The sequence below is a fragment of the Oncorhynchus masou genome, chromosome 5, assembly GCF_036934945.1.
Source record: "Oncorhynchus masou masou isolate Uvic2021 chromosome 5, UVic_Omas_1.1, whole genome shotgun sequence".
Taxonomy (NCBI): Eukaryota; Metazoa; Chordata; class Actinopteri; order Salmoniformes; family Salmonidae; genus Oncorhynchus; species Oncorhynchus masou.
The window spans coordinates 81,481,591-81,506,144 of NC_088216.1; the positions used below are offsets into that span (position 1 = coordinate 81,481,591).

At 46.7% G+C, this 24,554-nt stretch overlaps 1 protein-coding gene across 1 annotated transcript in view; it reads left to right on the forward strand.

Moving 5' to 3' along the window:
* LOC135528035 (copine-5-like) overlaps positions 1-24,554 on the forward strand; it is a 73,461-nt gene that overhangs the window by 29,139 nt on the left and 19,768 nt on the right. The window contains exons 2-3 of the mRNA XM_064956803.1: positions 16,980-17,020; positions 18,250-18,296. Coding sequence (XP_064812875.1) covers positions 16,980-17,020; positions 18,250-18,296 — 88 coding nt within the window. The remainder of the gene's footprint in view (positions 1-16,979; positions 17,021-18,249; positions 18,297-24,554) is intronic.

Genomic DNA, 24,554 nt, shown 5'->3' on the forward strand with positions numbered 1-24,554 from the left:
CTCTATCTCTCCTCGTTCAATGATACCGAATTCCTATCTGCAGACTAGTAATTAATATCAAAGACTTGTTCTTAATCTGTCTCAGGCAATGGTCCTCAGATCTTCAAAAGGTTCTACATTTGCATTATCGAGAGCATCCTAACTGGTTGCATCACTGCCTGGTATGGAAACAGCTCGGTACTATAGAGGGTAGTGCGAATGGCCCATTGGCCATCCAGGACCTCTATACCAGGCGGTGTCAGAGGAATGTCCCCAAGAATTGTCAATGACTCCAGCCACCCCAGTCATAGACTGTTCTCTCTTCTACCGCATGGCAAGCGGTACCGGAGCATCAAGTCTAGGTCCAAAACGCTTCTTAACAGCTTCTACCCCCAAGCCATAAGACTCCTGAACATCTAGTCAAATGGCTACCCAGACTATTTGCATTGCCCCCCAACCCCACTACGCTGCTGCTATTCTCTGTTTTCATCTATGCATAGTCACTTTAATAACGTTACCTACATGTACATACTACCTCAACTAATCGGTGCCCATTGACTCTGCATCTTTACCCCCCACTGGGTTTGATTCCCACTGCGATAACATACCAAAAGGTGTGGAATCACTGTTTGGATAAAATCATCTGCTTTGTAAGTGGCCGGTATTACGGTTCTGTATTGACCAATGACATTCTAGTACAGCACCTCTCTCCTGTATCGTGAAGACCGCAGCAACTACATTTTGGATTCATGTTTACTCTATATAAGATGCATTTGTTACATACAGTACGTCTCGGATGATGTCAAAATCAGATATATGTTTCTACTTTACAGACATACATTTTCATGATGCATTTCTCATCTGTCTGTATTAGACAAGACAGTTTACCAAACGGTTAAGTGATTATCAATTAATTTGAGATTTACCAAACGGTTAAGTGATTATCAATTAATTAGAGATTTACCAAACGGTTAAGTGATTATCAATTAATTAGAGGTTTACCAAACGGTTAAGTGATTATCAATTAATTTGAGATTTACCAAACGGTTAAGTGATTATCAATTAATTTGAGATTTACCAAATGGTTAAGTGATTATCAATTCATTTGAGATTTACCAAACGGTTAAGTGATTATCAATTAATTAGAGGTTTACCAAATGGTTAAGTGATTGTTAATTAATTAGAGGTTTACCAAACAGTTAAGTGATTATCAATTAATTTGAGATTTACCAAACAGTTAAGTGATTATCAATTAATTAGAGGTTTACCAAACAGTTAAGTGGTTATCAATTAATTAGAGGTTTACCAAACAGTTAAGTGATTATCAATTAATTAGAGATTTACCAAACAGTTAAGTGATTATCAATTAATTAGAAATTTACAAAATGGTTAAGTGATTATCAATTATTAGAGATTTACCAAACAGTTAAGTGGTTATCAATTAATTAGAGGTTTACCAAATGGTTAAGTGATTGTCAATTAATTAGAGGTTTACCAAACAGTTAAGTGATTATCAATTAATTTGAGATTTACCAAACAGTTAAGTGATTATCAATTAATTAGAGGTTTACTAAACAGTTAAGTGGTTATCAATTAATTAGAGGTTTACCAAACAGTTAAGTGATTATCAATTAATTAGAGATTTACAAAACGGTTAAGTGATTATCAATTATTAGAGATTTACCAAACAGTTAAGTGGTTATCAATTAAGAGCAGTCTGATTAAGTAACAGTAAAATGTGTTCAATCATATCAAAATGAATGTGAGAATTACAATGTGAAAACCAATTACTTTATATAAACATGTATTAGAATGTGAAACGGGTATTTCCAGATGAAACACTAAGTTTGGGGGAAAAGTGACTGGATGATTGAGAGGTTTGTACTAAGAGTGGTGATGTACCACAGGCTCTACTTGAACATTGCACTAGAGAGATTGAAACTGTAATTGGGATAGAAATCGATATGGTAGCTTTCTACAGCCATTTCATCTCACCCACTTCACTCTATATTTAAACCTACCACCCCCAAACACATGTAACTGTTGCTCTCTGGCCACTATTAAGCATCCAGCAGGATCATTGGTATCTAGGTTCTGTCTTCGGTTCATTAAGTCCAGGAAAGGAGAGGAGAGCCAGGTAGTGTGGTAACATTTAAGACATTCTCTATCTCTCTCTCTCTCTTTCTCTTTCTCTCTTGTCTCTCTCTCTCTCTCTCTCTCTCTCTCTCTCTCTCCTCTATCTCTCTCTCTTTCTTTCTTTGTCTCTCTCTCTCTCTCTCTCTCTCTCTCTCTCTCTCCCTCTCTCTCTCTCTCCTTGTCTCTCTGTCTCTCTCTCTCTCTCTTTCCATCTCTCTCTCCCTTTTTCCATCTCTCTCTCTCTCTTTCCATCTCTCTCTCTCTCCATCTCTCTCTCTCTCTCTCTTTCCATCTCTCTCTCTCTCTCTCCCTCCATCTCTCTCTCCCTCCATCTCTCTCTCTCTTTCCATCTCTCTCTCTCTCTCTCTCTCTCTCTCTCTCTCTCCTTGTCTCTCTGTCTCTCTGTCTCTCTCTCTCTCTATCTCTCTCTTTCTTTCTTTGTCTCTCTCTCTCCCCATCTCTCTTTCTCTCTCTTTCCATCTCTCTCTCTCTCCCCTTTTCCATCTCTCTCTCTCTCTCTCTCTCTCTCTCTCTCTCTCTCCCTCTCTCTCTCTTTCCATCTCTCTCTCCCTCTCTCCCTCCATCTCTCTCTCTCTCTCACTATTTCTCCATCTCTCTCTCTCTCTCTCTCTCTCTCTCTCTCTCTCTCTCTCTCTCTCTCTCTCTCTCTCTCTCTCTCTCAATTCAATTCAATTCAATTCAAGGGGCTTTATTGGCATGGGAAACGTGTTAAAATTGTCAAAGCAAGTGAGGTAGATAATATAGAAAAGTGAAATAAACAATAAAAAGTAAACATTACACATACAGAAGTTTCAAAACAATATAGACATTACAAATGCTGCTGTGATGGCACACTGTGGAATTTCACCCAATAGATATGGGAGTTTATCAAAATTGGATTTGTTTTCGAATTCTTTGTGGATCTGTGTAATCTGAGGGAAATATGTCTCTCTAATATGGTCATACATTGGGCAGGGGGTTAGGAAGTGCAGCTCATTTTCCACCTCATTTTGTGGGCAGTGAGCACATAGCCTGTCTTCTCTTGAGAGTCATGTCTGCCTACGGCTGCCTTTCTCAATAGCAAGGCTATGCTCACTGAGTCTGTACATAATCAAAGTTTTCCTTAAGTTTGGGTCAGTCACAGTGGTCAGGTATTCTGCTACTGTGTATTCTCTGTTTAGGGCCAAATAGCATTCTAGTTTGCTCTGTTTTTTTGTTAATTCTTTCCAATGTGTCAAGTAATTATCTTTTTCTTTTTTCATGATTTGGTTGGGTCTAATTGTGCTGCTGTCATGGGGCTCTGTGGGGTCTTTTTGTGTTTGTGAACAGAGCCTCAGGACTCTTCTCCAGGTTCATCACTCTGTAGGTGATGGCTTTGTCTCCATGTCTCTCTCTCCTCTCTCTTATTCTCTCTCTGTCCCTCACTATCTTGCCCCCTCACTCAGTCTATACACTATACCCCAGCCCCACTCCAAGCTACACGTTTCTATTATGCTCTATGTTTAGTACAGGCAGGGGAGAGAGTGACACATGTCTCTGTAATAACATAGCTGTTGACAGTTATACAGTACATCCCTCTATAATACCATAGCTGTTGATAGTTACACATCCCTCTATAATACCATAGCTGTTGATAGTTACACATCCCTCTATAATAACATAGCTGTTGATAGTTATACATCCCTCTATAATAACATAGCTGTTGATAGTTACACATCCCTCTATAATAACATAGCTGTTGATAGTTACACATCCCTCAATAATAACATAGCTGTTGATAGTTACACATGCCTCTATAATAACATAGCTGTTGATTGTTATTTCATATGATCTAAGCCACTGAAAGGTCTCCCCTCATGTGTCTAATACCATGTCAGAGAACAGAGCCTTGTCTTTACCCACCATTTTAATGAAACACTCCTCAAAGCAGCTCAGATAAATACACAGCCAGTTGAGAGTGATGCAGAAGATGTGCATTGATAAACATGAGAGATGGCCTTCCTCTCACTCTCTCTCTGTGAGTGTGTGTGTGTGTGTGTGTGTGTGTGTGTGTGTGTGTGTGTGTGTGTGTGTGTGTGTGTGTGTGTGTGTGTGTGTGTGCGTGTGCGTGTGCGTGTGCGTGTGTGTGTGTGTGTGTGTGTGTGTGTGTGTGTGTGTGTTTGTCTATGTATGCGTGGAGAAGATGCAGAGGATAATATCCGATGTTAATTGGATTTAGTCATATGAGAATGGATGAATAACCAAAATTGCAGTTGCCAAGCAAAGCATGTCATTTATTAATTTGGTAAAATGCACCTGCTCATAGTTCACTGCTATGTGATGCGATTCTTGGGACAGTTATTCAACAGTGATTTGTGTGTGTGTGTGTTTTTTTTGTGTGTGTGTCTATGTTTAATATTTATCATGACGTGATCATCAGTCCAAGGAAATAAGCTAGAAGATAGAAACCCCAAGACATTAAATATTCACTCTGTTTTTCATCTGTTAAATAAATATGTTTCTCTCTTCATGATGTGTTGCTTGTGAGCTATTTCAAACAGAACAGCGACAGCAACAGTTCTAGCAGACCGCGATGCAAACAGTACGAGGTGTTATCTTGCTATTAGATGCTATTTTCTCTGATTTTGCGACGGTGAGAGATGTGCGTGTGTGTGACGTCTGCTATCTGAGGTGTGTGTTATCTAAGGAGCAAGATCAGAGTTATCTTAGAAGGGTTTAACTAAGGTTTTGAAAGCATTGGATCAACTTCACTTTGATGAGAAAAACGACAGACTTTGAGAGAGGAAGAAAGAGTGAGTGAGAGGGTGAAGCATTGAAATGTAAAAAACAGAGGGAGAGAGGGAGAGAGGGGGAGAGAGAGACAGGGAGAGAGGGGGAGAGAGAGAGACGGGGAGAGAGGGGGAGAGAGAGAGACAGGGAGAGAGGGGGAGAGAGAGAGACAGGGAGAGAGGGGGAGAGAGGGAGACAGGGAGAGAGAGAGAGAGACAGCTAGGCGAGCTCATGGGCTCCTGAGTTCTTCTGCAAAAAAATATAGAATTAGAGTTGGATAAATGTAGATCAAATCAAATTTTCTTATATCACGGGTTACTAGGTGTGGAAGGTATGAGTCAGGCGCAAAGGGTTCAATAACAGACAATTTATTCTCTCCGGCACAAAAACGGTCATGCCAAACACAGGGCGCAGAAACCCTGACCCGCCCAAACACAGGGCGCAGAAACCCTGACCCGCCCAAACACAGGGCGCAGAAACCCTGACCCGCCCAAACACAGGGCGCAGAAACCCTGACCCGCCCAATCACAGGGCGCAGAAACCCTGACCCGCCCAATCACAGGGCGCAGAAACCCTGACCCGCCCAAACACAGGGCGCAGAAACCCTGACCCGCCGAATCACAGGGTGCAGAAACCCTGACCCGCCCAATCACAGGGCGCAGAAACCCTGACCCGCCCAAATGCAGGGCGCAGAAACACTGACCCGCCCAAACACAGGGCGCAGAAACCCTGACCCGCCCAAACACAGGGCGCAGAAACCCTGACCCGCCCAAGCACACAGGGCGCAGAAACACTGACCCGCCCAAACACAGGGTGCAGAAACCCTGACCCGCCAAGGACACAGGGCGCAGAAACCCTGACCCGCCCAAACACACAGGGCAAAACGATCCAGAGAGAATATACATCCAACACCGACTGTGAACACAAAATAATCCCGCACCCAAAAAAACATACTTTGGCCTAAACATCAGCGCCAACTGTAACTTCCACAAAACTGTGAACTATCTGAGAGACAAGGCAAGAAGGGCATTCTATGGCATCAAAAGGAACAATAAATACAACATACCTAGGATCTGGCTAAAAATACTTGAATCAGTCATAGAAGCCATTGTCCTTTATGGTTGTGAGATCTGGGGCCCACTCACCAACCAAGAATTCACGAAATGGGACAAACACCAAAAAGATAATTACTTGATGCATTGGAAAGAATTAACAAAAAACAGAGCAAACTAGAATGCTATTTGTCCCTAAACAGAGAGTACACAGTGGCAGAACACCTGACCACTGTGACTGACCCAAACTTAAGGAAAGCGTTGTGTAAGGGAGAGCGTAACTGGCGGCAGGGAAGTCAGGCAGGAGAGCAAAACTGGGTAATCAACAGAGCAGTTTTATACATAAAACCACCGGAAACCAGAACAACAAACAAATGGGTACAAAACCCGTCGCACACCAGAGAAAACGTGCACATGCACGTACAATAAACAATCCCACACAAAGCCATGGGGGGAACAGAGGGTTAAATACACAACAAGTAATTGAGGGAATTGAAACCAGGTGTGAGGGAAAACAAGACAAAACACATGGAAAATGAAAAGTGGATCGATGATGGCTGGAAGACCGGAGTCGCCGAGCGCCGCCCGAACAAGGAGAGGGCCCGACTTCGACGGACGTCGTGACACTTTGAAGGTGTACAGACTCAGTGAGCATAGCCTACTGCGTAAACCTACTTCCGGCGCCGACAGAGATGGCCGCCTCGCTTCGCGTTCCTATGAAACTATGCAGTTTTTTGTTTTTTTTACATGTTATTTCTTACATTAGTACCCCAGGTCATCTTAGGTTTAATTACATACAGTCGAGAAGAACTACTGAATATAAGATTAGCATCAACTCACCATCAGTACGACCAAGAATATGACTTTCGCGAAGCGGATCCTGTGTTCTGCCTTTCAACCAGGACAACGGAATGGTTCCCAGCCGGTGACCCATAAAAACGACTTCGTAAAAGAGGGAAACGAGGCGGTCTTCTGGTCAGACTACGGAGACGGGCACATCGTGCCCCACTTCCTAGCATTCTTCTCACCAATGTCCAGTCTCTTGACAACAAGGTTGATGAAATCCGAGCAAGGGTAGCATTCCAGAGGGACATCAGAGACTGTAACGTTCTTTGCTTCACGGAAACATGGCTCACTGGAGAGACGCTCTCGGATGCGGTGCAGCCAGCGGGTTTCTCCACACATCGCGCCGACAGAAACAAACACCTTTCTGGTAAGAAGAGGGGCGGGGGCGTATGCCTTATGGGCTAACAAGACGTGGTGTGATCACAGAAACATACAGGAACTCAAATCCTTCTGTTCACCTGATTTAGAATTCCTCACAATCAAATGTAGACCGCATTATCTACCAAGAGAATTCTCTTCGATTATAATCACAGCCGTATATATTCCCCCCCAAGCAGACACATCGATGGCTCTGAACAAACTTTATTTGACTCTTTGCAAACTGGAATCCATACATCCTGAGGCTGCATTCATTGTTGCTGGGGATTTTAACAAGGCTAATCTGAAAACAAAACTCCCTAAAATGTATCAGCATATCGATTGTGCCACCAGGGCTGGCAAAACCTTGGATCACTGTTATTCTAACTTCTGCGACGCATATAAGGCCCTGCCCCACCCCCCTTTCGGAAAAGCTGACCACGACTCCATTTTGCTGATCCCTGCCTACAGACAGAAACTGAAACAAGAAGCTCCCACGCTGAGGTCTGTCCAACGCTGGTCCGACCAAGCTGACTCCACACTCCAAGACTGCTTCCATCACGTGGACTGGGACATGTTTCGTATTGCGTCAGATAACAACATTGACGAATACGCTGATTCGGTGTGCGAGTTCATTAGAACGTGCGTTGAAGATGTCGTTCCCATAGCAACGATTAAAACATTCCCTAACCAGAAACCGTGGATTGATGGCAGCATTCGCGTGAAACTGAAAGCGCGAACCACTGCTTTTAATCAGGGCAAGGTGTCTGGTAACATGACTGAATACAAACAGTGCAGCTATTCCCTCCGCAAGGCTATCAAACAAGCTAAGCGTCAGTACAGAGACAAAGTAGAATCTCAATTCAACGGCTCAGACACAAGAGGCATGTGGCAGGGTCTACAGTCAATCACGGACTACAGGAAGAAATCCAGCCCAGTCACGGACCAGGATGTCTTGCTCCCAGGCAGACTAAATAACTTTTTTGCCCGCTTTGAGGACAATACAGTGCCACTGACACGGCCTGCAACGGAAACATGCGGTCTCTCCTTCACTGCAGCCGAGGTGAGTAAAACATTTAAACGTGTTAACCCTCGCAAGGCTGCAGGCCCAGACGGCATCCCCAGCCGCGCCCTCAGAGCATGCGCAGACCAGCTGGCTGGTGTGTTTACGGACATATTCAATCAATCCCTATACCAGTCTGCTGTTCCCACATGCTTCAAGAGGGCCACCATTGTTCCTGTTCCCAAGAAAGCTAAGGTAACTGAGCTAAACGACTACTGCCCCGTAGCACTCACTTCCGTCATCATGAAGTGCTTTGAGAGACTAGTCAAGGACCATATCACCTCCACCCTACCTGACACCCTAGACCCACTCCAATTTGCTTACCGCCCAAATAGGTCCACAGACGACGCAATCTCAACCACACTGCACACTGCCCTAACCCATCTGGACAAGAGGAATACCTATGTGAGAATGCTGTTCATCGACTACAGCTCGGCATTTAACACCATAGTACCCTCCAAGCTTGTCATCAAGCTCGAGACCCTGGGTCTCGACCCCGCCCTGTGCAACTGGGTACTGGACTTCCTGACGGGCCGCCCCCAGGTGGTGAGGGTAGGCAACAACATCTCCACCCCGCTGATCCTCAACACTGGGGCCCCACAAGTGTGCGTTCTGAGCCCTCTCCTGTACTCCCTGTTCACCCACGACTGCGCGGCAACGCACGCCTCCAACTCAATCATCAAGTTTGCGGACGACACAACAGTGGTAGGCTTGATTACCAACAACGACGAGATGGCCTACAGGGAGGAGGTGAGGGCCCTCGGAGTGTGGTGTCAGGACAATAACCTCACACTCAACGTCAACAAAACTAAGGAGATGATTGTGGACTTCAGGAAACAGCAGAGGGAACACCCCCCTATCCACATCGATGGAACTGTAGAAGTTTGTGAGTGTTTTTGGTGACAAGCCGAATTTCTTCAGCCTCCTGAGGTTGAAGAGGCGCTGATTGCACCTTCTTCACGATGCTGTCTGTGTGAGTGGACCAATTCAGTTTGTCTGTGATGTGTATGCCGAGGAACTTAAAACTTAATACCCTCTCCACTACTGTTCTCTCTATCTCTCTGTCTTCCTCCTCTTCCTAGTGGAGAGGGTAGTAAGTTTTAAGTTCCTCGGCATACACATCACAGACAAACTGAATTGGTCCACTCACACAGACAGCATCGTGAAGAAAAAATTTGGCTTGTCACCAAAAGCACCCACAAACTTCTACAGATGCACAATCGAGAGCATCCTGGCGGGCTGTATCACCGCCTGGTACGGCAACTGCTCCGCCCACAAACGTTAGGCTCTCCAGAGGGTAGTGAGGTCTGCACAACGTATCACCGGGGGCAAACAACCTGCCCTCCAGGACACCTACACCACCCGATGCTACAGGAAGGCCATAAAGATCATCAAGGACAACACCCACCCGAGCCACTGCCTGTTCACCCCGCTATCATCCAGAAGGCGAGGTCAGTACAGGTGCATCAAAGCTGGGACCGAGAGACTGAAAAACAGCTTCTATCTCAAGGCCATCAGACTGTTAAACAGCAACCACTAACATTGAGTGGCTGCTGCCAACACACTGACTCAACTCCAGCCACTTCAATAATGGGAATTGATGGGAAAGGATGTAAAATAAATCACTATAATCAAAATATAATGTTTACATACCCTACATTATTCATCTCATATGTATATGTATATACTGTACTCTATCATCTACTGCATCCTTATGTAATACATGTATCACTAGCCACTTTAACTATGCCACTTTGTTTACATACTCATCTCATATGTATGTATATACTGTACTCGATACCATCTACTGTATCTTGCCTATGCTGCTCTGCACCATCACTAATTTATATCTTTATGTACATATTCTTTATCCCCTTACACTGTGTATAAGATATTAGTTTTGGAATTGTTAGTTAGATTACTTGTTGGTTATTACTGCATTGTCGGAACTGGAAGCACAAGCATTTCGCTACACTCGCATTAACATCTGCTAACCATGTGTATGTGACAAATAAAATTTGATTTTATTTGATTTTTGCTATTGAGAAAGGCCGCCGTAGGCAGACATGAAGAAGACAGGCTATGTGCACACTGCCAACAAAATGAGGTGGAAACTGAAAAATTAGGTGGAAACTATGTAAGAGGAACACCCTAAAAATTGTCAAAGACCCCAGCCACCCCAGTCATAGACCCCAGCCACCCCAGTCATAGACCCCAGTCACCCCAGTCATAGACCCCAGTCAGACCCCAGCCACCCCAGTCATAGACCCCAGCCACCCCAGTCATAGACCCCAGTCACCCCAGTCATAGACCCCAGTCACCCCAGTCATAGACCCCAGTCACCCCAGTCATAGACCCCAGCCACCCCAGTCATAGACCCCAGCCACCCCAGTCATAGACCCCAAGCCACCCCAGTCATAGACCCCAGTAATAGACCCCAGCCACCCCAGTCATAGACCCCAGTCACCCCAGTCATAGACCCCAGTCACCCCAGTCATAGACCCCAGCCACCCCAGTCATAGACCCCAGTAGACCCCAGTCCCCCACCCCAGTCATAGACCCCAGTCACCCCAGTCATAGACCCCAGCCACCCCAGTCATAGACCCCAGCCACCCCAGTCATAGACCCCAGCCACCCCAGTCATAGACCCCAGTCATAGACCCCAGCCACCCCAGTCATAGACCCCAGCCACCCCAGTCATAGACCCCAGTCATAGACCCCAGTCACCCCAGTCATAGACCCCAGCCACCCCAGTCATAGACCCCAGTCATAGACCCCAGCCACCCCAGTAATAGACCCCAGTCACCCCAGTCATAGACCCCAGCCCCCCCAGTCATAGACCCCAGCCACCCCAGTCATAGACCCCAGTCACCCCAGTCATAGACCCCAGCCACCCCAGTCATAGACCCCAGTCACCCCAGTCATAGACCCCAGTCACCCCAGTCATAGACCCCAGCCACCCCAGTCATAGACCCCAGTCACCCCAGTCATAGACCCCAGCCACCCCAGTCATAGACCCCAGTCACCCCAGTCATAGACCCCAGCCACCCCAGTCATAGACCCCAGTCACCCCAGTCATAGACCCCAGCCACCCCAGTCATAGACCCCAGTCATAGACCCCAGCCACCCCAGTCATAGACCCCAGCCACCCCAGTCATAGACCCCAGTCACCCCAGTCATAGACCCCAGTCACCCCAGTCATAGACCCCAGTCACCCCAGTCATAGACCCCAGCCACCCCAGTCATAGACCCCAGTCACCCCAGTCATAGACCCCAGCCACCCCAGTCATAGACCCCAGTCACCCCAGTCATAGACCCCAGCCACCACAGTCATAGACCCCAGCCACCCCAGTCATAGACCCCAGTCATAGACCCCAGCCACCCCAGTCATAGACCCCAGCCACCCCAGTCATAGACCCCAGCCACCCCAGTCATAGACCCCAGTCACCCCAGTCATAGACCCCAGCCACCCCAGTCATAGACCCCAGTCACCCCAGTCATAGACCCCAGTCATAGACCCCAGCCACCCCAGTCATAGACTCCAGCCACCCCAGTCATAGACTCCAGTCATAGACCCCAGTCACCCCAGTCATAGACCCCAGTCATAGACCCCAGCCACCCCAGTCATAGACCCCAGCCACCCCAGTCATAGACCCCAGACACCCCAGTCATAGACCCCAGCCACCCCAGTCATAGACCCCAGTCACCCCAGTCATAGACCCCAGTCACCCCAGTCATAGACCCCAGCCACCCCAGTCATAGACCCCAGCCACCCCAGTCATAGACCCCAGCCACCCCAGTCATAGACCCCAGCCACCCCAGTCATAGACCCCAGCCACCCCAGTCATAGACCCCAGTCACCCCAGTCACCCCAGTCATAGACCCCAGCCACCCCAGTCATAGACCACAGTCACCCCAGTCACCCCAGTCATAGACCCCAGCCACCCCAGTCATAGACCCCAGTCACCCCAGTCATAGACCCCAGTCACCCCAGCCACCCCAGTCATAGACCCCAGCCACCCCAGTCATAGACCCCAGTCACCCCAGTCACCCCAGTCATAGACCCCAGCCACCCCAGTCATAGACCCCAGCCACCCCAGTCATAGACCCCAGTCACCCCAGTCATAGACCCCAGCCACCCCAGTCATAGACCCCAGTCACCCCAGTCATAGACCCCAGTCACCCCAGTCATAGACCCCAGCCACCCCAGTCATAGACCCCAGCCACCCCAGTCATAGACCCCAGTCACCCCAGTCATAGACCCCAGTCACCCCAGTCATAGACCCCAGCCACCCCAGTCATAGACCCCAGCCACCCCAGTCATAGACCCCAGCCACCCCAGTCATAGACCCCAGCCACCCCAGTCATAGACCCCAGTCATAGACCCCAGTCATAGACCCCAGCCACCCCAGTCAGACCCCAGCCACCCCAGTCATAGACCCCAGCCACCCCAGTCATAGACCCCAGCCACCCCAGTCATAGACCCCAGCCACCCCAGTCATAGACCCCAGTCATAGACCCCAGTCATAGACCCCAGTCACCCCAGTCATAGACCCCAGCCACCCCAGTCATAGACCCCAGTCACCCCAGTCATAGACCCCAGTCACCCCAGTCATAGACCCCAGTCGTAGACGGTACCGGAGTGCCAAGTCTAGGACAAAAAGGTTTCTCAACAGTTTTTACCCCCAAGCCATAAGACTCCTGAACAGGTAACCAAATGGTTACCCAGACTATTTGCATTCTATGCCTCCCCCAAACCCTCTTTTACACTGCTGCTACTCTCTGTTTATCATATATGCATAGTCACTTTAACTATACATTCATGTACATACTACCTCAATAAGCCTGACTAACAGGTGTCTGTATATAGCCTTGCTACTCTTTTTTCAAATGTCTTTTTGCTGTTGTTAATTTCTTTCCTTACCCCCACACACACACACACACACACACACACACACACACACACACACACACACACACACACACACACACACACACACACACACACACACACACACACACACACACACACACACACACACACACACACACACACACACACACACACACACACACACACACACACACACACACACACACACACACACACACACACACACACACACACACACACACACACACACACACACACACACACACACACACACACACACATACCTTTTTTCCCACACCATTGGTTAGAGCCTTTAAGTAAGCATTTCACTGTAAGGTCCTGTTGATTTGAGAAGATGATTTGATTTGAGAGGCAGGGTTGAGGGGTGAATATGGTGAGTAGAAAGCGAGGATAGGGAAGACAGGGAAGGGGAAGAGAAGCAGGGGCCAAGGGGTGAGGGGAGGATGAAAGGAGAGACAAAATAAATAAGTTTGAGAGGATGGGAGGATGAGTGGAAATCAAGGGGAGGAGAGACAGGCTCGAGGGCTGATTAGGTTGAGGAGAGACAGGCTCGAGGGCTGATTGGGTTGAGGAGAGACAGAGGCAATGTTCCCTCTAAGCTGTGCGTGCGGACAGATCTTATTTTGAGATCAAAGCGAGAGGTGCATGTAGTAATGTGTGTACATTTGTTCATATCCTTTGCTCGTTTGTGAGTTATTTGATATAGATTATTTATAGTCAGCAATGTGGGAGTGATTCCTACAAGAGCACAAAATGTGAGCATTTATCGATATCTTTGAAAAGCATGTCAGGTAATTTGAACCTTTATTTAACCAGGCAAGTCAGTTAAGAACAAATTCTTATTTACAATGACGGCCTAGGAACAGTGGGTTAACTGCCTTGTTCAGGGTCAGAACGACAGCCTAGGAACAGTGGGTTAACTGCCTTGTTCAGGGTCAGAACGACAGCCTAGGAACAGTGGGTTAACTGCCTTGTTCAGGGGCAGAATGACGGCCTAGGAACAGTGGGTTAACTGCGTTGTTCAGGGGCAGAATGACGGCCTAGGAACAGTGGGTTGACTGCGTTGTTCAGGGGCAGAATGACGGCCTAGGAACAGTGGGATAACTGCCTTGTTCAGGGTCAGAACGACAGCCTAGGAACAGTGGGTTAACTGCGTTGTTCAGGGGCAGAATGACGGCCTAGGAACAGTGGGTTGACTGCGTTGTTCAGGGGCAGAATGACGGCCTAGGAACAGTGGGATAACTGCCTTGTTCAGGGTCAGAACGACAGCCTAGGAACAGTGGGTTAACTGCGTTGTTCAGGGGCAGAATGACGGCCTAGGAACAGTGGGTTAACTGCCTTGTTCAGGGGCAGAATGACGGCCTAGGAACAGTGGGTTGACTGCGTTGTTCAGGGGCAGAATGACGGCCTAGGAACAGTGGGATAACTGCCTTGTTCAGGGACAGAATGACAGCCTAGGAACAGTGGGTTGACTGCCTTGTTCAGGGTCAGAATGACGGCCTAGGAACAGTGGGTTAACTGCCTTGTTCAGGGGGCAGAAGGACAGATTCGGTTACTGGCCCAACGCTTTAACCACTAGGCTACCTGCTGGCCCAGGTAAAGAGATTTACCTGGGCCACTGCCTCTTTTTTGTTTTAAAGAGGCAGTGTTGTATTTTGAGACAGACTTGAATAAGCTAAGTAGTCAATAGGCAGAGGGTAGCATCAATTGTCGGATTCTCTGTAATAATGGTATGGGAATAATAATTCATTTTATTTTGTGAAGTGGTTTCTTGCGTTAAAAAAACACAACATTTTCAGCCACCTCCTTGTCTTCAGGATAAGTAGATAAACAGGTTAATGTCAAGCCCTGCATGTTTTTATCCAAAGTTTAATGGAATGTAGGCCTGCATTGAACACCACACATTGGCTGCTGCTGTAGGCTGAATTATAGCTATTTACATGTTAAAATGTTATGGGATGCATTTCCTCCGTTGTTTTTGATGGTAGGCCGCTCTGGTAGGCCGCTCTGGTAGGCCGCTCTGGTAGGCCGCTCTGGTAGGCCACTCTGGTAGGCCACTCTGGTAGGCCTACACTATGATCAAATAGCCACAGTAGCCTACTTGCCCACTATTAAAGCTGTAACTTAAGGCGGGTACAGTGTTCACAGTGAACCCGTGCTGGAAGTTGCACAGAATTTTCACAATGTTCAAGTCTGTGCTCAGCAGTCCAGAAATTTGCTCAGTGCCTGCATTTTTTGGAGGGAACATTGGACAGAGGTGTAGAGTAAATGCAGGTTGGACAGAGGTGTAGAGTAATTGCAGGTTGGACAGAGGTGTAGAGTAATTGCAGGTTGGACAGAGGTGTAGAGTAATTGCAGGTTGGACAGAGGTGTAGAGTAATTGCAGGTTGGACAGAGGTGTAGAGTAATTGCAGGTTGGACAGAGGTGTAGAGTAATTGCAGGTTGGACAGAGGTGTAGAGTAATTGCAGGTTGGACAGAGGTGTAGAGTAATTGCAGGTTGGACAGAGGTGTAGAGTAATTGCAGGTTGGACAGAGGTGTAGAGTAATTGCAGGTTGGACAGAGGTGTAGAGTAATTGCAGGTTGGACAGAGGTGTAGAGTAATTGCAGGTTGGACAGAGGTGTAGAGTAATTGCAGGTTGGACAGAGGTGTAGAGTAATTGCAGGTTGGACAGAGGTGTAGAGTAATTGCAGGTTGGACAGAGGGTGTAGAGTAATTGCAGGTTGGACAGAGGTGTAGAGTAATTGCAGGTTGGACAGAGGTGTAGAGTAATTGCAGGTTGGACAGAGGTGTAGAGTAATTGCAGGTTGGACAGAGGTGTAGAGTAATTGCAGGTTGGACAGAGGTGTAGAGTAATTGCAGGTTGGACAGAGGGTACTACAGTAATCAGGGAACAGGTTGGACAGGGTACTAGAGTAATCAGGTTGGACAGAGGTGTAGAGTAATTGCAGGTTGGACAGGGTGTACAGTAATTGCAGGGGAACAGGTTGGACAGAGGTGTAGAGTAATTGCAGGTTGGACAGAGGTGTAGAGTAATCAGGGGAACAGGTTGGACAGAGGTACTAGAGTAATTGCAGGTTGGACAGAGGTAGAGTAATCAGGGGAACAGGTACACAGGGTACTACAGTAATCAGGTGAACAGGACAGAGGTGTACTAGTAATCAGGTTGGACAGAGGTACTACAGTAGTAATTACTACAGTAATCAGGTGAACAGGACACAGGGTACTACTAGTAATTGCAGGTTGGACAGAGGTGTAGAGTAATTGCAGGTTGGCTGTAAGGAATCAGGTGAACAGGTACACAGGGTACTACAGTAATCAGGTGAACAGGTACACAGGGTACTACAGTAATCAGGTGAACAGGTACACAGGGTACTACATTAATCAGAATACCATTGTGGTGGCTACCGATCCCTTTGATTCGCTCTGTTGATACTACCTCCAACCAAAAATCTGATGATAGTTTCTGTGTTCTGACACACACACACACACGAACACACACCAAGCTGCACGCCATCAGACACACATCTCCACAGTTATCAGTCTGTTGTTGTGCTTGTAGGAAGCAACTGACAAGGAAAACTTAACAATTTTTCATCGACCACTGATGACTCTATGTGGTAAATTGTAATTTTCTGATTGCCATTGAAATAGTATGTATCGGGAATTAGACCTGCAAGGGGAACTTAATACATCACAGGACCCACTCTGAACACCATTAATACCTGTGGTTACAATAATGACTCATGTTACTACTGACACTAAGCACCGAACAAATGGAGAAATTGGTGTCTGATGTATTTCAATGAGGTGATGAAGTTGATTAATGTTGACAGGCTTCCCCTTTCCTTTTTCTTTCAGGAATCTTCTAGATAAAGACACATTCTCCAAATCTGACCCATGTGAGTCAACTTTCCATCTGCCTCCTCCCTCTCCACCTTCCTCCCTATGTCTGTTCGTCTGTCGATCTGTCCATCTGCCTCCTCCCTCTCCACCTTCCTCCCTATGTCTGTTCGTCTGTCGATCGTCCGTCCATCTGCCTCCTCCCTCTCCACCTTCCTCCCTATGTCTGTTCGTCTGTCGATCTGTCCATCTGCCTCCTCCCTCTCCACCTTCCTCCCTATGTCTGTTCGTCTGTCGATCGGTCCGTCCATCTGCCTCCTCCCTCTCTACCTTCCTCCCTATGTCTGTTCGTCTGTCGATCGGTCCGTCCATCTGCCTCCTCCCTCTCTACCTTCCTCCCTATGTCTGTTCGTCTGTCGATCGGTCCATCTGCCTCCTCCCTCTCCACCTTCCTCCCTATGTCTGTTCGTCTGTCGATCGGTCCGTCCATCTGCCTCCTCCCTCTCCACCTTCCTCCCTATGTCTGTTCGTCTGTCGATCTGTCCATCTGCCTCCTCCCTCTCCACCTTCCTCCCTATGTCTGTTCGTCTGTCGATCTGTCCATCTGTCCATCTGCCTCCTCCCTCTCCACCTTCCTCCCTATGTCTGTTCGTCTGTCGATCTGTCCATCTGCCTCCTCCCTCTCCACCTTCCTCCCTATGTCTGTTCGTCTGTCGATCTGTCCATCTGCCTCCTCCCTCTCTACCTTCCTCCCTATGTCTGTTTGTCTGTCGATCCGTCCATCTGCCTCCTCCCTCTCTACCTTCCTCCCTATGTCTGTTCGTCTGTCGATCGGTCCGTCCATCTGTCCGCCCGTCCGTCTCTCCTTCTGCCCGTCCTTTCGTCTAACGTCCATCCATCGGTTCCTCATTCCCTCGCTCTTTCTTCTTGAGTGACAGTTGATTTGAGGAGTAGCTGTTAGCTTTGCCTTTAGCCTCAGTCTGATGTTTATATTGATCTGCTGTCTTGAATCTGCCAGCATCAATATCTATCTACCTTTCTCTGATTGTATTTCTGCCCTCTCTGTCTCTTTCTCTCTCTCTCTCTCTTTCCTTCTCCCTCTCTCTGTCTCTCTGTCTCTCTGTCTCTCTGTCTCTCTGTCTCTCTCTCTCCCTCTCTGTCTCTCTCTCTCTTCTCTTTCCTTCTCCCTCTCTCTGTCTCTCTCTCTCCCTCGCCCTCTCACTCTCTCTCTCCCTCTCTCTCTCACTGTCTCTCCCTCTTTCTCTCCCTCCCTTTCTTTCTCTCGCAGTGTGTGTGCTCTATACCCAAGGAGTGGAGACCAAGCAGTGGAGAGAGGTGAGAGTAGAACAATCACACAAACACACACACACACACAAACACACACACCCTATAGGCTTCTAAGTCCAATTACACCCCTGTTGTGTGTATTGACTGTTTGAGGGAAATAGCTTCTCTTAATGTTTTTTCCATTCTTTTCAAATACCACTTCATTTAACCCACTGCTGACATTTAAAAATTGAAAGTTATGAAAGTTGTGGAATAAAGGTAGACTCCTATTCAGAACACCTGCAGACTGATGTTTAGAAAAATACACCGTCATTAAGGACCCATCTGTGTGTGTGTGTGTGTGTGTGTGTGTGTGTGTGTGTGTGTGTGTGTGTGTGTGTGTGTGTGTGTGTGTGTGTGTGTGTGTGTGTGTGTGTGTGTGTGTGTGTGTGGTGTGTGGTGTGTGGTGTGGAGGGGAGTTAATTCAGTGTTGGGTTGTGGAGGTCTGATAAGCTTGACCTCGTTGTGTCTGATTTGCTGTCTGTGACATCATAGTTGTGAGTTGTAAACTCCACATGCAGCCCCTGTGTCAGTGTGTTACCATTCCCTGTGTCAGTGTGTTACCATTCCCTGTGTCAGTGTGTTACCATTCCCTGTGTCAGTGTGTTACCATTCCCTGTGTCAGTGTGTTACCATTCCCTGTGTCAGTGTGTTACCATTCCCTGTGTCAGTGTGTTACCATTCCCTGTGTCAGTGTGTTACCATTCCCTGTGTCAGTGTGTTACCATTCCCTGTGTCAGTGTGTTACCATTCCCTGTGTCAGTGTGTTACCATTCCCTGTGTCAGTGTGTTACCATTCCCTGTGTCAGTGTGTTACCATTCCCTGTGTCAGTGTGTCACCATTCCCTGTGTCAGTGTGTCACCATTCCCTGTGTCAGTGTGTTACCATTCCCTGTGTCAGTGTGTTACCATTCCCTGTGTCAGTGTGTTACCATTCCCTGTGTCAGTGTGTTACCATTCCCTGTGTCAGTGTGTCACCATTCCCTGTGTCAGTGTGTCACCATTCCCTGTGTCAGTGTGTCCATTCCATTCCCCATTCCCTGTGTCAGTGTGTCACCATTCCCTGTGTCAGTGTGTCACCATTCCCTGTGTCAGTGTGTCACCATTCCCTGTGTCAGTGTGTTACCATTCCCTGTGTCAGTGTGTTACCATTCCCTGTGTCAGTGTGTCACCATTCCCTGTGTCAGTGTGTCACCATTCCCTGTGTCAGTGTGTTACCATTCCCTGTGTCAGTGTGTTACCATTCCCTGTGTCAGTGTGTTACCATTCCCTGTGTCAGTGTGTTACCATTCCCTGTGTCAGTGTGTTACCATTCCCTGTGTCAGTGTGTTACCATTCCCTGTGTCAGTGTGTTACCATTCCCTGTGTCAGTGTGTCACCATTCCCTGTGTCAGTGTGTTACCATTCCCTGTGTCAGTGTGTCACCATTCCCTGTGTCAGTGTGTTACCATTCCCTGTGTCAGTGTGTCACCATTCCCTGTGTCAGTGTGTCACCATTCCCTGTGTCAGTGTGTTACCATTCCCTGTGTCAGTGTGTTACCATTCCCTGTGTCAGTGTGTCACCATTCCCTGTGTCAGTGTGTTACCATTCCCTGTGTCAGTGTGTTACCATTCCCTGTGTCAGTGTGTTACCATTCCCTGTGTCAGTGTGTTACCATTCCCTGTGTCAGTGTGTTACCATTCCCTGTGTCAGTGTGTTACCATTCCCTGTGTCAGTGTGTTACCATTCCCTGTGTCAGTGTGTTACCATTCCCTGTGTCAGTGTGTCACCATTCCCTGTGTCAGTGTGTTACCATTCCCTGTGTCAGTGTGTCACCATTCCCTGTGTCAGTGTGTTACCATTCCCTGTGTCAGTGTGTTACCATTCCCTGTGTCAGTGTGTTACCATTCCCTGTGTCAGTGTGTCACCATTCCCTGTGTCAGTGTGTTACCATTCCCTGTGTCAGTGTGTTACCATTCCCTGTGTCAGTGTGTCACCATTCCCTGTGTCAGTGTGTCACCATTCCCTGTGTCAGTGTGTTACCATTCCCATAGTTGCCTATGTAATCAACGTTCCTCAATGTTCTGAACTTGGGAGTCTGTTCAGACAGGCCTGATAACTCCTGAGCATCATAGCAGAAAGAACTTAGTCTCAGTACAATGATTCCATCACTATTCTATCTGTTATTACTCTACAACCCAGTGTCTCTGGAACAGATCTGTCCAGGCGGAAGTGAGGGAGGGAGAGGCAGATAACTAGAAAGAGAGAAAGAAAGAGAGACCGAGAGAAGGAGCGAGAGAAAGATGAAACTGAGATGAAACAACAGTGACAGGAGAAAAGCTATGACACACATCCAAATGCCAAAATGATCAACAGCCTCTTCCATCTGCTGAACGGAATAACAACAATAAAGCCCGTACTGATGGCCTGACATGGGCTCTCTCTGCCTCCACAGGCTGTCAGTCCGGGACAACTATTGAGCATCATACAGTAGCAACAAGGACTCAGAACACTGATCACTAGCTCTATTACTGCAATCAGTCTATTAAAACCCAGAACTCTACCCTGTTATACTGTCACAACCCAGAACTCTACCCTGTTATACTGTCACAACCCAGAACTCTACCCTGTTATCACATTACATACATTTACATTTAAGTCATTTGGCAGACGCTCTTATCCAGAGCGACTTACAAATTGGTGAATTCACCTTATGACATCCATAGTATCACAACCCAGAACTCTACCCTGTTATACTGTCACAACCCAGAACTCTACTCTGTTATACTGTCAAAACCCAGAACTCTACCCTGTTATAGTATCACAACCCAGAACTCGACCCTGTTATACTGTCACAACCCAGAACTCTACCCTGTTATACTGTCACAACCCAGATCTCTACCCTGTTATAGTGTCACAACCCAGAACTCTACCCTGTTATACTGTCACAACCCAGAACTCTACCCTGTTATACTGTCACAACCCAGAACTCTACCCTGTTATACTGTCACAACCCAGAACTCTACCCTGTTACATTGTCACAACCCAGAACTCTACCCCGTTATACTGTCACAACCCAGAACTCTACCCTGTTATACTGTCACAACCCAGAACTCTACCCTGTTATACTGTCACAACCCAGAACTCTACCCTGTTATACTGTCACAACCCAGATCTCTACCCTGTTATACTGTCACAAACCAGAACTCTACCCTGTTATACTGTCAAAACCCAGAACTCTACCCTGTTATAGTATCACAACCCAGAACTCTACCCTGTTATCACATTACATACATTTACATTTAAATTTGAATTCACCTTATGACATCCATAGTATCACAACCCAGAACTCTACCCTGTTATACTGTCACAACCCAGAACTCTACCCTGTTATACTGTCAAAACCCAGAACTCTACCCTGTTATAGTATCACAACCCAGAACTCGACCCTGTTATACTGTCACAACCCAGAACTCTACCCTGTTATACTGTCACAACCCAGAACTCTACCCTGTTATACTGTCACAACCCAGAACTCTACCCTGTTATACTGTCACAGCCCAGAACTCTACCTTGTTATAGTATCACAACCCAGAACTCTACCCTGTTATACTGTCACAACCCAGAACTCTACCCTGTTATACTGTCACAACCCAGAACTCTACCCTGTTATACTGTCACAACCCAGAACTCTACCCTGTTATACTGTCACAACCCAGAACTCTACCCTGTTATACTGTCACAACCCAGAACTCTACCCTGTTATACTGTCACAACCCAAAACTCTACCCTGTTATACTGTCACAACCCAGAACTCTACCCTGTTATACTGTCACAACCCAGAACCATTCTCTACCCTGTTATACTGTCAAAACCCAGAACTCTACCCTGTTATAGTATCACAACCCAGAACTCTACCCTGTTATACTGTCACAACCCAGAACTCTACCCTGTTATACTGTCACAACCCAGAACTCTACCCTGTTATACTGTCACAACCCAGAACTCTACCCTGTTATACTGTCACAACCCAGAACTCTACCCTGTTATACTGTCACAACCCAGAACTCGACCCTGTTATACTGTCACAACCCAGAACTCTACCCTGTTATAGTATCACAACCCAGAACTCTACCCTGTTATACTGTCACAACCCAGAACTCTACCCTGTTATACTGTCACAACCCAGAACTCTACCCTGTTATACTGTCACAACCCAGAACTCTACCCTGTTATACTGTCACAACCCAGAACTCGACCCCGTTATACTGTCACAACCCAGAACTCTACCCTGTTATACTGTCACAACCCAGAACTCTACCCTGTTATACTGTCAAAACCCAGAACTTTACCCTGTTATAGTATCACAACCCAGAACTCTACCCTGTTATACTGTCACAACCCAGAACTCTACCCTGTTATAGTGTCACAACCCAGAACTCTACCCTGTTATACTGTCAAAACCCAGAACTCTACCCTGTTATACTGTCACAACCCAGATCTCTACCCTGTTATACTGTCACAACCCAGAACTCTACCCTGTTATACTGTCACAACCCAGAACTCTACCCTGTTATACTGTCACAACCCAGAACTCTACCCTGTTATACTGTCACAACCCAGAACTCTACCCTGTTATACTGTCACAACCCAGAACTCTATCCTGTCATAGTGTCACAACCCAGAACTCTACCCTGTTATAGTGTCACAACCCAGATCTCTACCCTGTTATACTGTCACAAGCCAGAACTCTACCCTGTTATAATGTGAAAACCCAGAACTCTACCCTGTTATACTGTCACAACCCAGAACTCTACCCTGTTATAGTATCACAACCCAGAACTCTACCCTGTTATAGTATCACAACCCAGAACTCTACCCTGTTATACTGTCACAACCCAGAACTCTACCCTGTTATAGTGTCACAACCCAGAACTCTACCCTGTTATACTGTCACAACCCAGAACTCTACCCTGTTATACTGTCACAACCCAGAACTCTACCCTGTTATACTGTCACAACCCAGAACTCTATCCTGTCATAGTGTCACAACCCAGAACTCTACCCTGTTATACTGTCACAACCCAGAACTCTACCCTGTTATACTGTCACAACCCAGAACTCTACCCTGTTATACTGTCACAACCCAGAACTCTACCCTGTTATAGTGTCACAACCCAGAAGTCTACCCTGTTATACTGTCACAACCCAGAACTCTACCCTGTTATAGTGTCACAACCCAGATCTCTACCCTGTTATACTGTCACAAGCCAGAACTCTACCCTGTTATAGTATCACAACCCAGAACTCTACCCTGTTATACTGTCACAACCCAGAACTCTATCCTGTCATAGTATCCCATTGTGTCTGTCCCCGGTTCATGAAATGTGCTAATTAAAGGCAAGTCATTTTCCAGATCCTGCAACAACAAAAAATCCCCATATGTGGGAATTCTATAAGTGCCTCTGCTCAACTTTATGCCACTACGCAAATGCGATTATAGAGATCAATAGTCATGGAGTCTCTTTGTAGGCACTAACACCGCCATGGCTCGTTGGTCAAAGCCTATGGGGAAATTAGTGGAGTTTTTGGATAAACGCTGAAAAGAAGGTCTGTGGTGAACACAGGCTTAGGATATCTGATACATTTTCTTCTATTTACGTTTTGTTCTTTTTGTGAATCTTTTAGCATTTCTGTAATCGGAGCAAGAGCATGAAGCACATAAGGCTTCATAATTCATAAAGATCGTGTGAACCGATTGATTCTGTATTAACAAAACGTATAAGATCTCCCAAACCTGTGTTAACCTCAGACCTTATTTTCAGCGTTTATCTCAAAACCCTTTTCTTTCCCCATAGGAATTGCTGACGAACCAGAAGTAACTCATTTTGGTGTCTTAGGACTACAAACTGGTCTTAAGACTACAAACTGGTTATAGGACAACAAACTGGTCTTAAGACTACAAGCTGGTTATAGGACTACAAGCTGGTTATAGGACTACAAGCTGGTTATAGGACTACAAGCTGGTTATAGGACTACAAGCTGGTTATAGGACTACAAACTGGTCATAGGACTACAAACTGGTCTTAGGACTACAAGCTGGTTATAGGACTACAAGCTGGTTATAGGACTACAAGCTGGTTATAGGACTACAAACTGGTCATAGGACTACAAACTGGTCTTAAGACTACAAGCTGGTTATAGGACTACAAGCTGGTTATAGGACTACAAGCTGGTTATAGGACTACAAGCTGGTTATAGGACTACAAGCTGGTTATAGGACTACA